Raw genomic sequence first — 18,152 nt, 5'->3', positions numbered from 1 at the left:
GGGGATCTAGATAGATGGATGGATTGCATGGATATCTATGCAAAATAAATAGAAAAGGGATGAATAATTTAAGACTTGTTTGTAATTTGGTGAATGGATACTTGATATTACTATTACTATTACTATTACTATTACTATTACTATATTCCAGTCGTTTTATTAAAGTAGTTACATATGGGTGGTTCCAAACAAAAATGTAGATGTAGTCGTACTTGAACTCTTTTTTTTTCTTTTTGGAATTCGACCAGATTTTTTCATATTGTTTACGATATCGGTATATTTGTCGGCATACATGCAAAAAAATTGACCTACTCGTGCTCCCATACCCAACTGAGTTTGTTTTTGTGAGTTAGGATAGTAAGTGGGTGTTCGGTTGACAAGATTAAATCTCATGATTAAATATGTATCATGTTTGGTTCATAAGATTGAATCCCACAATTTAATTCTAGATGAATAGTCTCATGGTAATTAGTCATAGCCTCCCCCTCCAACTAACATAATCCCACAACTTAATTTTAGATGAATAGTCTCATAATATTAGTAATGGCAACAGAATGCCACCTAAATATATAACCTGAATGTCAAATCGAGTTATACGGGTTATCTCATTTGAATTGGCTGGTCACATGGGTTGACCCAGTCGGACTGTGAGTTAGTCCATCGGGTGGCATATATTTATTAAAAAAATAATTCTTATTTATATGGTAGTAGTATTTTGTAGCATTATATGCATGTTTCATTTTACCGTTTTTGCACTTTTCGAGAATCATATACTGACAAAGCAATGTTAAATTACGACTTCACATGAAAAGTATTAATAATCCACTCCTGCATGATCATTAATTATATTATAAATCAATTTATAGCCGCAAAAGGCGCCATTAAAAAACACTAAAACCAGGTTTGTTTGACGGGAAAGCAAAGTTGGCGGGAAAAATGATTTATGCCCGAGAATATGATTCCCAACAACTTTACTTTCTCGTATTTGAAAAATTATCATGATTTTAAATTTATATTTCAATTAAACACTAAACTGAAAAACCAATAATTTATTTTTTTTATTAATAAAATACTTAATAATAGAAATCATATCATCATAATTTCAAAATTATAATATTATTTTTAATAAGTTATAATTTAAAATATAATGATACTAATTAATTGTTATATTTATTATTATAAGCATATTTAAATAATTAGATTAAGAGTTACTACTTAATAAGTTATTACTATGATTTATGAGTCCTCTTATATTACTTATTGTGATATGATAGTCTCCCAATAGCTTGCTAATTCTTATTTATTTATTTTTCAATGTTAAAATGTTTGCAAATTCCAAAAAAAAGTTATGTGTAAAATATGGCCGGCCAATTCAACATTAACACTACTTATGTTCAAAATATGGCTGGCTAATTCAACATCTCAAAATAATAATGACTGATATGCAATATCTCAAAATTTTTTGCAGTAGGTACTCATTTTCTCAAAAAATTTTGCACTAGGTACTCATTTTTTGTGTTTATTTGGTGTTGTTTCATTAAAAACATCAAAATTGAGTTTGGGTATGATGTATGGTTGGAGAACTTTTTTACACCAAAAATGGGATTTGGTGTATGGTTGAAGAATTTTTTTACACCAAAAATGAGATTTGGTGTATGGTTGGAGGTGGTCTTATAGTATCATAATCCAAAACTAAGACCGAATCTACACCCTTAGATTCTAGGATGAGTGAATGAGATAAGAGATTAAATCTCACCAATTTCAATAGATAGTAGACAAAATATCAACAAAGTGGTAAGATCGTCATTCTGTTATCATATCATAATTTTCATGGTTTTTTTATATCAACATAGTGTATTACAAATATCAACACAATAACACGAGTATTTCAACACAATTACACGAAAATATCAACATAGTTTTATTGATATTTTACATGCATTATATTGAAATTTTTTGATGCATTTGTTGATATAAAATATGTTAATCAACATATATGAAAACTGAAATAAAAATTATCAAATTTCATCATCCGAAAATTATCGTAACATATGCAATTAAGATCTCATTAGAATCCTTATAAAATTACCTTTAATTTGATATATGTTTTGCGAAAAAATAATTTAAATCGAGAGAGTTACGTAAATTTAAAGTTTTGAGATGATTTTGAAGAGAGAAAAAAATGTTAGTTTTAAATACCATATATAAGAAGAATTGACATTAATATAGTTTATATTTAAATTTAAAATATAATCCACTTAACATTATTTCAACCACTAAATCTTCTAATCTAATGATTAGAAATTGGTCTTAATTTAGAATTGCTAATTAGTTAGCAATTGATTAGAACTCCGTTATTATATTATCATAACAATAAATGATATAATAACATAATTATCAATTATAGTTATTTATTGATTTTATAACTGAATATAATAATTTTAAATTTTCATTAACATTATATTGATTAATTATTAATATATAATAAAATAATAACAATAATAATAAATACTAGTATTGTTTTCTATTACATGCTTTAAATAATTATCTTACACAATTTAGTAAATTAGCAGTTATTAGTATAATAATAATTAAATATGATTATTACTATGATTGTATACTTTTAAATTATATTTAAAAAATAAATTAATTATTAATTTATAACAATATAATAATACTCCATCCGTCCCATAAAAGATGTTACATTTTTATTTTCAGAAAAAGTTTTCTCACACATTAATATAAAAATTATATATTCTCTTTCCACTTAACACACAAAACAAAACCTCTTAAAATTCTTGTGCAATCCAACAAGTGTGACATCTTTTATGGGACGGAGGATTAGCCCGATGTGTTAGCCTAAAACCCGAAAGATTAGGGTTAGGGTTGAAAATCAGTAATCCGAAAAATTCACAACCAAAATAGTTCGCACCCAAATGGTCCGACAATCCGAGCAAGTTGGCTTCATTGACATTCCTAGTTTTACATTCAATAGAGTAAATTTTTTTTGTATAATTTTTAATAAAATACTCCCTCTGTCCGCGTGTAGGAGTCTCATTTTTCCATTTTAGCCCATCCGCGAATAAGAGTCCAGGTTCATAATTACTATAAATGGTAAAGACTCACATTCCACTAATTCACTCCACTCACATATCATTTAAAACTAATATATACAAGTGTGGCCCATATTCCACTAACTTTCTTCCACCCACTTTTCTTAGCATTTCTTAAAACTCGTGTCGAATATGAATGAGACTCATATTCACGGACGAAGAGAGTAACTTTTATATATAAGAGTGAACTACAAAATAAGGATTTGGATATGCACTTCGAACGTCTCAATACCTGAGTTCAAAAATATCTAGAGGGATCTAAACTTGAGGGTAATCACATTTCAAATGCTTTTTCACTATTTCTAGTTTTTATGTCATTTTTTTGTTCTCTTTTTTACATTTATGTCAGTCGAGAGCATGTTAGTCTTTTTCATTGAACCATATGTACTTTAAGATATGACATAATATCATTGTATGAACTCAAATTATGATATAATATCATTCTAGGTATCAAACATTATTAAAACGTCTCATACTATCGTTTGAAGTGCATTGTACAAATCCTTATTTTGTAGGAGTAGTTCACTGTATATATAAAAAATAGCTTATTTTTTATAGAGGAATGATAAATTGCTAACTAATAAGTTGTCACGACCCTATTTTTGCTAAGGATAGCAAAAATGGGTAATTCGCGACTAATAAAGGGATTATAGAAGCGGGGAAAGAAAATGGATAGAATCCAAGGAACTTGCCGAAATGCCAATCAATTGATACCACAAAATAGAAGCCAAGTATTTGATTACAAGATCTCAAAATAGAATAATTCATCATATCAACTAAATCAGAGTTCGAAGGTGAGACTTTGAAATTCTCACTTGACAAAAGTACAGCGGAATAGGTCCTTACTAAACGACTTCGTGTATGAAGACACGAATCGTCGAGAAATCCACTTGATTATTTAATAACATCGACTCCGATCAATATTCCTTCCTCTTGACGTTCAACCTGCACATTTATAAATACATGCAAGGTTGAGTACATGAGTACTCAGTGGACACGCGCCGAAAAGCAAAACATACATTATATAGTTGTCATCCATCAACAGTAACACACGGGGGTTATCTTAAAAAGGCCCGGGCTTACTAAATTCTTTTGTGATCTTAAAAGTCCGACCGATCAGTCTAAGTTCTTCAAATTCATACCATGCTTAAGAATCGTGTGCCGCGAAGGTGGCCACCTTCAACGGACACCATGGCCGGCCAACCTCTCTATGATGGCTCACGGCTCTTGTGCACATTATTCCGAACAGGATTTGCGGTCCTATTGGGAACCGAATTCGTTACTTAGTTTTGGAATCGCCAAAACCCTCGGCATATAGCCCCAACAGACAGACCTCGAAAACAAACATTTTATGGCATGACAACAACTTTAAAATAATCACAGCTCCATTTTGAGAAAAGATGATATTTCATAATTTCACAAGTATTTGATTTATATCCACACTATAGTGCTGGATATTAAAAGAAAGCCCACCTGATACGCTTATCTCCACTTAACAACTATCGTCTGGCATCACTTGTCCTTGAATAATTTATCATTTGAAAATAAATAGCATAGCATGCTAATTAGTGGTTGAATTATTTTTCTGAGAAAAGAATGCATGCATCATAAAGGATAACACCTATATCTTAGTCTCGGCTTATAGGATTTTTCTTAATCCTATCTCGGGCTTCACTGTTCTGCAGAATCTAATTATTCTCTTTACCAATATTGGAGAAATTCTATTTTTCTCTAAAATAATTATTTGGGCACTTATTTAATAAAATATGGATTCTTGGAAAGTCCTTTCTTAAATCCTTTTCCTTTGGGTTTTTCTTAAGGCCGCCCATGGCGTCGCGGGGCAACGCCGGTCGGCCCTTCGCGTCTCCCGTCCTCAATATCTTCCGTTTCTGGACTTAGTAAATGATTTGGAAATTTAAATTTCTCACTTTTCGAGCTCCAAGCTCCCCCTCCATAATAAATTTAGTTCAAAAATAATTTACTCAGCCCGACTAACATAATACCGTAGACCCAGACTTAGTCTACTAATTAAATTCCAGTCCAAGCATAAAATAATTCTCGGCCCATGTATAAAATAATTCCCTCGGCCCAACTACTAAATCCTCTATTTACTTGGCCAAATCACAAATTTAGAATAGAATGACACCTCATAATTTGCTTGGACCAACTACCAATTTAATTAGGCCCAAAATAATAAATTACAAATGGAGTCAACCCCCCATATCCTCCCTTCCATCGAGACCTCTCTCTTCTCACATTTCTATCTCCCAACTCCAAATTAGGGATTCTCAAAATCAAACGAGCACGGCGGCGGTTCCTCCTCCACCTCGGCTCGTCGCCAACTCCGGCGAGAACCAGTCACCGCCGTCCACGTCCTCCTCCGGCGTCTCTCTCTCTCCTCGCTATTCATCTCATCTTCCCCCAATTGAAAGGAAACCCTACTGTTACAGAATAAGGCAGCGCCTTCATCTCCTCCGTTGAGCCTTCCGCCGAGCTCGCTCTCCAGCAAGCAACGCTGCTGCCTGAGTTATCTACTGCTCCCTCCGACGAGTTCTCCGTCACAGGCCACGCCGCTCGCTGCATGTGTCGTCGTTTGCCGCTGCCCCCCCTTCGCGAGGCAGCCATGACGCTTACCGCTCGCTCCCTCCGTCAAACGCCTTCCGGAGAGTGTTCCCCCTCTCGGCGGAGTCACAATTTGAGGGGAAAGGTGTCGCCTTTCTCCTTCGTCTCTCTCTCCGTCGCGTGTGGACAGCCGGTCCTTGCTGCGATATTCGGGGCTCCATCGGTGCCCGCTCATCTCCGGACAGCCCGTGGGTCTCGGCCTAAGCTAAGTTCCGCTCCCCCTTCCCCTTTTAAGCTTGATTCCTTGCTTTGAGTTGTTACTTCGGTAATTAAGTGATGATGGGGAAATTCTATTATGTTGCTCTAAGTTGATTTTGGGATGAGGAATTAGATCACTGAAATGAGTATTTGTTGCCTCCACTTAATGCTACATCTTGCTATGGTTCGTATCTAGTTTCTGAGCATCCATGTTCTAAGTTCATTGACTATGTATGATGTTCCTAATTGATGCAAGCTGTTGGTTTTGTGGAGGATACCTTGCTTGATGATTCTCGGTTTTGGTCTGTCTCTCTATGTTGCCGCTGCCTCTCCTCGCCTTTCCATCCACTCCTCGCTGCACTCGTTGGTGTTGTATAAGAGCATCCACTATAGGGAAAATGGGGCGGACGCCCTGGAGGGGGCGACGACGGGGCGGTCTATAGTGGCAGGGACGTCTGCCCCGGGGCGGACGAATTAAAGTGTGGCGGACGAGGTACCGGCGGATAGGGGGCGAGGACGGGGCAGTGGGGGATAGGCGTGCCTATAGGCGCGCCGGTCTATAGTGGGTCGGCGGTCGGCGCGACTTAGCCCCCTCGAATTTTATTTTTTGTTAATTTTTTTTCGAAAACTTCTCCTATAAATACCACTCATCCACCATCCATTTACACCATTTTCACACACTCTCCCTTCATTCATTATCTACACTTTCACTCTCTAAAAATGCACGGTGGAGACGACGAATCACCCGGCTCGCACGAATCGGGATATGGCGGTAATCCTTCCCAACCGTCGGGATATGACGGCTATCATTCTCAGCCATCGGGATATGTCCGCTATCATTCTCAGACGTCGGGATATGGCGGCTCTCCGTCCCAGCCATGGAGCTGGAATCAATCTCTCCCGTCGTGGGCATCGAGTCCAACTCCTCCACCATCTCAGCCGTGGAGGTCTTCGAGTCCAATGCCCCAACCTTTGCCGAGGAATCTGAGTCGCTCGGCGTTTGGAGATTAAAGACCTAACCTCGACGCCCTTCACCATCCCCGTCCGGAGACCCCTTTCCAATCCAGCAGCTCTCCTTTCACTCAGGCAGATCAAGATGCACTAGATACAATGTTCAATCTGCTTAATTCCGGCGTACCGGATACGCCCGTTGCGACGAGAGGCGGGGGATCCGGTGGAGCCGGCGGATTGGGCAATGTCAGCGGAGCCGGCGGATTGGGCAGCGGCGTCAGGTCAGCGACTGGCGGAGCTTCCAGCGGCTCAGTTCCAGCCGGACGGCAAAAGGCCACGCACTACACCAAAGAGGAGTCCGTTGCTGTGGCGAGGGCGTGGGATGCCGCCACATCCGACTCCATAGTGGGCACTGATCAGAACGAGGTGAGCTTTTGGAAGTGCGTCGTAGCGGCGTACAATGAGTTCAAACCTCGAGGTGCCAAATCGCGTGACGCGGAACAGCTCCGCAAGAAGTGGTCTTGGATTCTGCCGCCCACCCGGCGGTTCGCGGGCATATACCAGAACAACCTGCTCTATGCGGAGAGTGGCCGAAGCGAGGCTGACGTGAAAACACTTTGGATGAGCCAATACGACACGCTGGGCCATCCTAAGTTCACAACGTGGGAGGAGTATCTAGTTCTCGAGGACTGCCTGAAATTCAAGGTCATCTGTGCGCAAGAGCAGGCTCCGGCGTTGAAGCGGACAAGACACAACATTGCCGGGGACTACAGCAGCGGCAGCGACTCACAATCGTTCGACCTGAACGAAGAGCAAGCCGAAGAGCCCTCCGCTACACACTCTAAGCGCGCCCGCTCTCCGGGACAACATGCCCCTATCTGACGCGCTAGAGAAGTTGGCGGTTCCTCCCGCCGATCGTCGGCAGCGTCTGGATCGCGCGCCCCGCAGCTCGCGCGTATACCGCCGTCAAGAGCAAGCGAGGTCTTGAGGGATAACGTATATGTGCAGCTGACGCACGAATTGCATGAAGTCTGCAGCAAATACGAGGCCGCAACCGACCCGTACATCAAGAATATATACTCCGACCTCATACGTCGGCTCCAGCGCCGTCTGCGCTTGGCTGATGATGGTCCTGGGGCAGCGGCGGCCGGCGGCAGCGAGAGAGACGGAGAAGGAGACGGAGAAGAGGAGGAATCGGACTCCGCCACCGATTAGACGGTGGCGGCGTTTTTATTTGTAATTTTTTGGACGTTCGTTGTATAATTTTACCTTTGTCAATACAACGAATATTCGGTCTCAATTACCTCTTTTTATAATTATTTCAATTCAGCTGATTTAAAAACGAAATGAAAAAAATAAAATTAAAATTGGTTATAAAATTTCGGGGCTATTGAAAATGTCCGCCTATAGTGGCAAAAACAAAAAATTGGGGTTGTGGACAAAAAATTGGGGCTGTGGACAAAAAAAGGGGCGAGGCTATTGGGGAGGGCTGCCTATAGTGGATGCTCTAAGCTTATGGTGTCGAAGTGGTGGGGGAAAAAGAGGGGGTGATGGCAGCTTATAAAGGCCTTGATTTTTAGCCTCTTGCGTTTGGAATTTTGGGGAGGGGTGATCCCTCCATTTTGAGGCTATATGCTTGGCTTCCTTTTTAGCTTTGTGATTCTGTGATCATACTAGATTGGTGAAATTTTTGGGGTAACAAGGGGTCAAAGTGTATGGGCTCAACTTGGTTAACTAAGGGGTGCCTTGCTTGACGAGACGGGTTCGTGGAGCGAAAGAAGAAAAGGCTCAAATTGGTTAAGTCGTAATGCCTTTAGTCCTTACTACTTGTGCAATTTTCATCTAAATATAAAAAATTCAGCCTCTCGTAAAAAAAATTTTTTTTTGCAAAAATAGTAGAAAGTGTTCTACTTTGGCGTATAACTCACATATAGAGAGGCTTCACAGTAAGTTTAAAAATTGAGCATTTCCATCATACTCGCGTCGTGCAAACTGATCAAGTTTTTTTGCAATCAAGTTTCTGCATGTAAACATACTGATTCCTTTCTCTAACTCTTCCCAAAGTAATCAAGTCTTCCACTTATCCAATTTCATGCATATTGCCTATTTATTACTAACTAATATTTTGTGTTTTCAAACTTTTGACATGTATGATTTTTATTTTCTGGAACTAACCCTCCCCCTCCCACTGCATATGAACTCGTCCTCGAGAGACTGGATGTAGTGGAAAAGGGGTAGGTACATGCAATGGCACGACAGAAAAAATAAGGAAAACTTCTCACACTTAGACCAGACATTGGGCTAAGTGTGAAATAGTGCCAACAGTCAAACATGCCAATCAAAACAGAAAAAAACAAAACAGATATAGGCATACCAACAAACACAAACAAAAACAAACATGCATAACTTCTCACACTTAGACCCAACATAGGTCTGAGTGTGAGGTGGAGTAGAAAATCAGTTATACAAACCAAAATCAAATAAAATTAAAATTGTTTTGATATTGAAATGAGCTGAGATGGGGGGTTGTACTTAATGCTTCCGGGGAGGTTGATCGGGGATGCTGAGGGTGGCCTGGAGGATGATGGGCGCCGAGACGGAGGAGAGCTTGTAGAGGAAGGTGGTGGTTGGCTGGCAAGGGTCTGTTGGCGGATCGCCTCCAGAATCCTAGCTTGAGCAACCAGCTAGGCATGTGAGTTTTCCACCAGCTGCGTAAGCATCTGCTCCATGCGGAGCCTCCATTCATTGTTAGTCCGTGCAGCATACTCTGGCCCTGTCGTGGGGACCATCTCCACCAGCCTTCGTCTCTGTTGCCTCTCAGGGCTTGCCGGACGATTAGCCGTCCTCCTTCCTTCGTCGCGCCTGGCCTCCTGCTACTCTTTCTGCCTCTCCTGCCTAGCCTTCGTATAGAAGCGAAGCTTTTCACTGGGCAGCAGTTCGAGTACCTGTATTCTTACAAAGAAATCCAGGTTAAATAATTCGGGCTTAGGGCAACTGCTAGGATGCTCCACGTCCCTGTGGAACCCCAAGGTCCAATTCTGCTTAAGATAGGCCCCGAGAAGATGGCAGATATTGAGGTGGCGGGCAGGGCGAGTGGCAATCTGATTTATTGAGTAAGCAAGCCAGTAACCAAGGTGCACCCTTCTCTGCTCCTTCATGCTCCACATAATGTCGAGCTCAGCTAGAGTAATGATCGCCAATGTATTGGCTTGGCCAAAGAGATTGCAGGCAAGGTAGATCCGGGCAAGGCGGAGGGCCGGATCAGCAATATGTGTTCCTCTGGACTTAGAGGCTTTGAAATCGGGGGCACATCCGTTGCACAAGGTCTGCCAGACGGCCTGCTGATCGAAGTCCGGCTTCCTTTGAGGAGGGCCAATGTTGCGCCCGAACCATTCTCCACTAGCGACTTGGGCCTCTGTATAGAGTCTCATCCTCACAGAGAACTCGTTCATGCTCATCTTCTGCTCAAACCCGAACACCCAGAAGGAGATGCTCCTGGCCTCCAAGTTTGTGCTTTCGGTAAACCGGAAGGACGTGAAGAATTCTTTGGCTAGGTCCTCAGGCACGAAGGGATCCTCGATCTCCAGCAGCCATTCAAAACCAATGCCGGTAATGTACTCGGTGAATCTCTCCTCAACTCGTATAGTCTCCAAGGCTGACTGGTGGAGTTTCTTGCCGGCCTTTAGCCGCTTCGTGGGAGTCACCCTCTGGTGGACCTCCTCATGCCATTTGGGGTCCGTGGTCAACACCATAGTTTGCCTGGAATAGTCGATGGTTGGGGGTGTTGCAGGCCTTCCTTGCTGTCTGCGGAATGTTCGGGCCCATCGGAGCTCTCTCCCTTCTGTATCACTGCCCTCTTCTTTTTCTTGTGGAGGGGCAGGTTGGTCTGCATCAGAAATCACAATGCATCGGGTTGCGGGGCGCATCCTCTTTAGAGAAGGAAGAACAATTTCCTTTCCTTTCCTTTCCTTTCCTTTCCTTTCCTCTTCCTCTCTCTCTCTACTCTTTCTGGGCTGTCCTCAACAGCCCCCCTCTCTCCCACGGCCTCACTGGCCCCTTGGTTTATCGCCCCAACGGCTCCTTGGTTTTCCGGCTCATCCAACAGCCGTCGCACTACACGGGGCCTCTCCACCTGCTCCTCCTCCGCCCTCTGCATGCTGGCCACCCTGGCCTCCACCTCCTCCATCAGCGTGTTGATTTCTATTCTGCTCGTCCGGCGGCGCAGCGGCTCCTCCTCCATCTCCGGGACCGATCCATCTTCTGCCTGAGAAATGAAGGTCCATTCTGTCTCCCTTTGTTGTAGTATTTTGCTGGGGGGTGACAAACTCGTATTTATAGTTCTGTGACTGGTATGTTGATGTGCATAATCATTGAGTTTCTGTGCTCAAAATGGTTGTTTAGTGTCTTAGTTTTTCTTTAGTGTTCCATTAGAATGTGGAGTTGGTTTTGCTTGGGAGTTGTCAGTGTGCAGGATTAGTTTTTCTTAAGTATTACACCCGGCCGGGCCGCCAGTTTTTTTCATAGACAGTCCAGAGAGCTTCACCCGGCCGGGTAAATATTCAGTTCAATAATTCCACCCGGCCGGGCCGCCAATTTTGTTCATAGACTGTCCAGAGAGTTTCACCCGGTCGGGTAAATATTCAGTTCAATAATTCCACCCGGCCGGGTCAGACGCGGCGAACCCTGGGTATAAATCAGGTACACCCGTCTCTTCCCTCTTTTTCTCACCTGGCGCCCCCCTCGCTTCCTCCTTCGATTTTCTTCACAAAACACACAAATTCACACTAATCTCACACACCTATCTCAAATTCACACACCCATCTCAAATTATCTCTTGTTTGAGTGTTTTGGTCCGATTAATTTGGGCATTTGGTGGATTTTACTCGAGAGCTCAAAGAGAAAGCCTTAATTTTCAAATTCTCTCACTTTAAACAACAAAGGTATGTTCTTCACCTCTAATCTTCTCTATCCATGGATATGGAGTTGTATTTTGTGAAGGTAAGAAGGTTATAGCTTTTGCAAGTTGAATTGATGATAGTTATGTACTTGACCTGTAAGATTGTATGAGTTATAGTATGAATTGTTGCTGGTGTGGTGAAGTGAGTCTTTGACTATGAATTGGTGAGTTGAGGGAATCCATTGTTCATTGCTTGAAATTGATGCTTGATGTTTGAGTTATGAAATTGCTATTGCTTGCGAGATTGATGTTGTTAGAATTGTTGTTTGATCATTTTATTCTATAATGGGGGGTGATATTGATAATTTTGTGAGTTTTAGGGATTGAGTCTATCTCCTCGGTATTGTGTGTGATGAAAGTAATTGTAGGAATCGAGACTATCTTCCTAATTGCTTTTGCCTTACTTGCTTGTTTATATGGTATGCATAGGGATAGTCTCTATCTCCCTTTTTGATAGTGATTAGCCAATATAAGTACTTGAAGCATCTTAAGTTTGGGGGAATTTGAATGTTTTATTGTTCACTATGTTATGGAGTACAATCTTGTTCTAACATTCCTCATTCTAGGTACTCATCGAATGGCCTCAAACGCTCTAAAACTTCACGGAGTCGTTACACACCGAAAGGTGAATCAATGAAATGGGATGCATTGCCAGCGTTGGATAGCGTGCCATCAAGATATCCAAACTGGGTCACCCTCAATGGTCTCGGCATCAAGCAATCTTGGGACATCATCGTCGAGGCGGGCCATCTCACACATTTGTTCGCGAGGAAGTTCGGGTCGTACAAGGCCCTGACGGTAGAGTTCTTCACCACACTTAAGGTGGAGTACTCCGGAAAAAGGATTGAGTCGATGTCTTTCCGACTTAAGAATGTATTACATGACCTTACCGTCGAAGAGTTTAATGAGCTCTTCCGGTTGACGGAAGAAGGTGAAGAAGGCCTTCTTGAGGACCTTCGGCTTGCGGACTACAAGAGAGACGAGTTTTGGGGAATGATCAGCAATGATGTGGCTTTCAATCCATCTAGAGCCAAAATCAACGCCATCAAAAACCTAGTGCTGAGATATATGGCGAAGGCCCTGGTCTACCTTCCCTTTGGCCACACGGAAGCTTGAAGCATTTCAACAGAGATGCTATTCTTATTGTGGGGAATGCTCAGCCGGAGAAGGATCAACATGTGTCACTACATGATTAAGCATTTGGAGAGACAATCGAAAAAGACAACCGGAAAGCTTTGTTATGGGGTATTTCAAGATAGAACTAGGGATGTGCATCAGATTCCCCAACCCGCAGCTCTTCGCAGTCGGAGGATGGGGTTACAAAGAAAACTGGAAAATGAACTCCCCGGCTCATTTGGAGAAGATCGAAAATGACCCCCCTCAAGGAGAAAGGTCTCCAAGCGCTAGGCCGGTCTTCATAGACTCAGCCTATTTGCCGCAGCCTCATATCCCCGAGGAGCCTCTGCAAATCCAAGATGCGCCGGCGGCCATGGATGAGGAAGGTGATGAGATTGGCTCTGAGTTTGAAGTGGGTCAAAGCAGTCGGCCCAAGAGGAGTAGACCGCGGGGGAGATCATCCAGAGATAGCTATCTGGCGGAAATTGCTGGCGGTCTACTCCTCTTGGGCTGACTGCTTTGACCCACTTCAAACTCAAAGCCGATCTTATCACCTTCCTCATCCATGACCGTCGGCGCATCTTGGATTTGCAGAGCTCCTCGGGGATATGAGGCTGCGGCAAATAGGCCGAGTCTATGAAGACCAGCCTAGCGTCTGAAGACCCTTCTTCTTGAGGGAGATCATTTTCGATCTTCTCCAAATGAGTCGGAGAGTTCATTTTTCAGTTTTCTTTGTAACCCCATCCTCTGACTGCGAAGAGCTGCGGGTCGGGGAATCTGATGCACATCCCTGGTTCTATCTTGAAATACCCCACAACAAAGCTTTCCGGATGTCTTCTTCGATTGCCTCTCCAAATGCTTAATCATGTAGTGGCCCATGTTGATCCTTCTCCGATTGAGCATTCCCCACAACAAGAATAGCATCTTTGTTGAAATGCTTCCTGCTTCCGTGTGGCCAAAGGGAAGGTAGACCAGGGCCTTTGCCATATATCTCAGCACTGGGTTTTTTATGGCATTGATTTTGGCTCTAGATGGATTGAAAGCCGCTTCATTGCTGATCATTCCCCAAAACTAGTCTCTCCTGTAGTCCGCAAAAAAAAACTCGGAGGTATAAGCTAGACGAAGTCAATCTCATTACCTTCTTATTCTTATTTGAGGGTAAACAAAAGTCTAAGTTTGGGGGAGTTAAAAACTCGTATTTATAGTGCTGTGACTGGTATGTTGATGTGCATAATTGTTGAGTTTTTGTGCTCAAAATGGTTATTTCCAGCCAATTACTCTGTGTTTTGGAGTTCACGTGTTTGTTGAGTGTTTTAGGCAAAAATAGGCGAAATTGGAGCAAAAAAAAGAGTGCCACTCGGTCGGGTGAATTTCCTTTGCAATAATTCCACCCGACCGGGTGACACTTTTATAACGTGAGGACTCTAGAGACTTCCACCCGGCCGGGTGGATTTCATGTTTGAATTATTCTTGTGCTTTTTTCTATCAATTGCTTGATCACCAATTGAGAGTGTTAGGGTTTCTTAGAGTAATCGGGAGATGAAATATTTAATCTTGGAAGAGGAATAATTCACACCTTAATTCAATAGAACTCGGGAGAGTTGAGATTTTGAGTGGGATCATTAATCTAATCAAACTGTTAGGAGTTAGGTCTAAGAATTAGAAGGGAACTTCAATTATTACACCTAATGTACGGATTTCTCACCTCGGGAGGGGGTTTAATCTACAATCATGATTGATTCAATAATTCTGGAGACTTTAAATGGTAAATCTATTTCAATTGGGTTAGACTATGGGTTGCGCATCGGATCCCGGAATTCTGCATATTTCTCCATCATCTTATACAACTTGCTTAATTGTTTTTTTGTTTAAGTGTTTTAATTTAATCTCTGAATTTATATGCTTTTAGTAGTTGGTAGTTTCAAAATCCAAAATTTCCTGATTGTCTGGATAGTAGTTGAAATTTGTTCGTGGTATTTAGGTTTACACTTAATTGTCTCTGTGGGATACGATATACTATTGCTTGCTAAATACTACAATAACCCCGTACACTTGTGGGTATTAATTGGGTAAAATAAAGTTGAGTTAAGTTTTTGGCGCCGTTGTCGGAGACAATTTTGTGTTTTATAGCTTGATATCGTGATAATAATCAAGATTACTACTTCAGATTTTACTGCTTTATTTTTCTTTTATTCTTAATTTTAATTTTTTTTGAGTTCTCACATTTGTGTTTCTTGTTCAGGTGTATATACACACGTTCTAAAGGCTTGCCTCTAGAACCTTTCGACCCGGAGATCAAAGCAACAAACCGGAAGAGGAACGCCTACAGAAGACTCACACAGAAAATTCAAGCTTCTTCGCATAACCGCATAGGTGCATCCTCAGTTTCAGGACCATATTCTGTTTGATCCCGTTTCTCCTAGTCTGATGGAGTACGAAGAGGGTAACATCGGTCCACCACCCCTTCCTCCCACTAATGCTGAGCTTCTACGACAGCTGGAGGAGTTGCGTCAACAGGTCAACCGTGGACCACCTGTGCCTGTGCAGAATCAATATGTATTCTAAGGCCAGGCAAATCCAACTGTCCATAGCAACATCGCGGCCAATACTTTTGAGCTGAAAAGAGGACTGATCCTGATGTCGGAGAACATTGCTTTTAGGGGCAAATCCACAGATGATCCTAACAAGCATATTACTAAGTTCATTCAGATTTGCAACACAACAAAGTTGAATGGAGTGACAGATGAGCAGGTTCGACTAAGGCTGTTTCCTTTCTCTTTAGACGATTCAGCAAAGGACTGGTTAGAGAGTTTGGAGCCAAGATCAATTAGAACATGGGATGCTATTGTGGAAAATTCTTAGAGAAATTATATCCCCCTAGTGAAGCTATAGAGAGGCAACACGAGATCATTGTCATTCAGATGACTCCTGCAGAGAATATCAGAGGTTTAAATATTTGATGAAACGGTGTCCCAACCATGGGTTAACCCCGACAATTCAAGTCATTACATTTTCAAGGGATGTGTGGCTGAAGCACAAAGGGAGTTGAACTTGAGCTCAGGTGGCTATTTTCTCAAGAAAGGAGTGAATGAAGCCATGGAAGTAATAGATGAGCTTGCATCTAATGACGAAGGATGGAGCAACGAAAGAAGTAAGGTGCATAGGGTAGCTTCTACTACAGATCATGATCCTATGAACGCCCTATTCGACAAGTTGGATGCGCTGACCATGAAATTTGACTGCATGGTAATGGGGCAAACGTCTCAAGAACCCCAAGGAAATATGGAGGACGTGAACTATGTGAATCAAGGGGGCAACACCTGGTACTACAATAATCAACGCTCCAACTTTCAGGGTGGAGGATATAATCAGTTCGGGAACAAGGGGCATCCCAATCTCTCTTATGGGAACCCCAATAATGCTCTGCAACCACCGCTGAGGTTCACAGTTACTGATGGAGTGGTTAATGATCCAAAGAAGATGACCACGGAAGACATACTCAAGTCTTTCATGCTACAGTCCAACAAACTCATGGAGCAGAACAATTACAGGATGGAGAAGGTTGAGACAGATGTGCAAAGTATGGCCATCATCTGAAGAACATCAACACACAGATCAGCCAGATTTCCCAGACTGTGAGTACTATTACTCAATCGGGAAAATTCCCTTCGAACACCATCATAAATCTCAAAGATTGCAAAGCTGTGCAGTTGAGGAGTGGAAAATGTTATGAGGGACCTGCAATGCCATCAGAGGACAGAGTAATGGAAAAGGCACCGGAAGAGGAGGAGTTAGTCGAGGAAGTTGAGACCGAGACAGTACAGATTACTTCCCCACCTAAGGAGAACGTGGTTCCAACTCTACATACACCACCTGCAGCTCACACTCCCATTGACGTGAGGATTCCCTATCCTCAACGTGTGCAGAAGAAGAAGACAGATGCACAGTTCTCGAGGTTCTTGGATATATTTAGGAATGTGCAGATAAACATCCCATTGGTGGAGGCACTACAGCAGATGCCCAGCTATGCCAAGTTTATGAAGGATGTGGTTTCCAACAAGAGGAGATGGACGGAGTATGAGACGGTGAATTTGACTGAAAGCTGCAGCGCCATTATTCAGAAGAAGCTGCCAGCTAAACTGAGGGATCCGGGAAGTTTTACCATCTCTTGCATAGTGGGAGATTGTCAAGAAGGGAGAGCTCTATGTGATCTGGGGGCGAGTATCAATCTGATGTTTTATTCTTTCTTCCAGAAAATGAAGATTGGAGTGCTCTATATCACTGCAGATGGCTGATAGAATAGTGTCATATCCGAAGGGGATTGTTGAAGACATCCTTGTCAAGGTCAGGGAATTTATTTTTCCAACCGACTTTGTAGTACTTGATATGGAGGAATATAGGCATGTCCCACTTCTCTTAGGCAGGCCTTCTTAGCCACAGGGAGAGCACTGATTGATGTGCACAAAGGAGAACTTACTCTCCGACTGAATGATGAGAGTATCACATTTAAAATCTATGATGCGATGCAGAAATATGATGATGAGGATGCTTGGAGGTTCAAACCGTGTAACATGATCAAGAGAGACTCGAGCGATGCCTATCGCAGTCTTTACTGGCTTCAGACAATCTACAAGTGTCTGAATTTACTGAAGAGCTACTTCATTTTGTGGGAGCTCTTAATTCTGGTGGGGAGATCCCAAGAAGGAACAACAAGTTTTTATCTCTCAAAGATCCGGCAGATGAGGAAGAGAAATAAGAGAAGAAAAATGAACTTAAGCCGTTGCCTTCACACCTCAAGTATGCTTTCCTTGGAGAGAATGAGACGTATCCGGTAATTATCTCTTCTTTACTTACTCCCACTGAACTCGATAAACTGCTGCGAGTGCTCAGGAAGCATAAGGGAGCTATAGGGTGGTCTATCTCAGACCTCAAGGGAATCAGCCCTACTATCTGCATGCACAAGATTCTATTAGAAGAAGGATGCAAACCTAAAGCTCAGAATCAATGGAGGCTCAACCCGATAATGCAAAATGTGGTGAAAAAGGAGGTATTGAAGTGGTTGAAAGCCGAGATTATATATGCTATTTCTGACAGTGATTGGGTGAGTCCCACCCAAGTCGTGGCCAAGAAGGGCGGAATGACTGTGATTCAAGGTGGCAATGATGAGATGATACCCACAAGATTGGTGACAGGAT

The 18,152-nt window shown here is 42.1% G+C and overlaps 1 protein-coding gene across 1 annotated transcript; it reads left to right on the top strand.

Annotated features, from left to right (window-relative positions):
* Positions 1-16,700: 16,700 nt before the first annotated feature.
* LOC121757787 lies at positions 16,701-17,252 on the top strand. Its single transcript, XM_042153272.1, has one exon. It carries the CDS (start codon positions 16,701-16,703, stop codon positions 17,250-17,252), a length of 552 nt encoding a protein of 183 aa, XP_042009206.1.
* Positions 17,253-18,152: the final 900 nt, after the last annotated feature.

Source organism: Salvia splendens, chromosome 12 (assembly GCF_004379255.2).
Source record: "Salvia splendens isolate huo1 chromosome 12, SspV2, whole genome shotgun sequence".
NCBI lineage: Eukaryota > Viridiplantae > Streptophyta > Magnoliopsida > Lamiales > Lamiaceae > Salvia > Salvia splendens.
The sequence above is the reverse complement of the archived record's forward strand: the minus strand, read 5'-3'. Positions and strand labels throughout refer to the sequence as shown.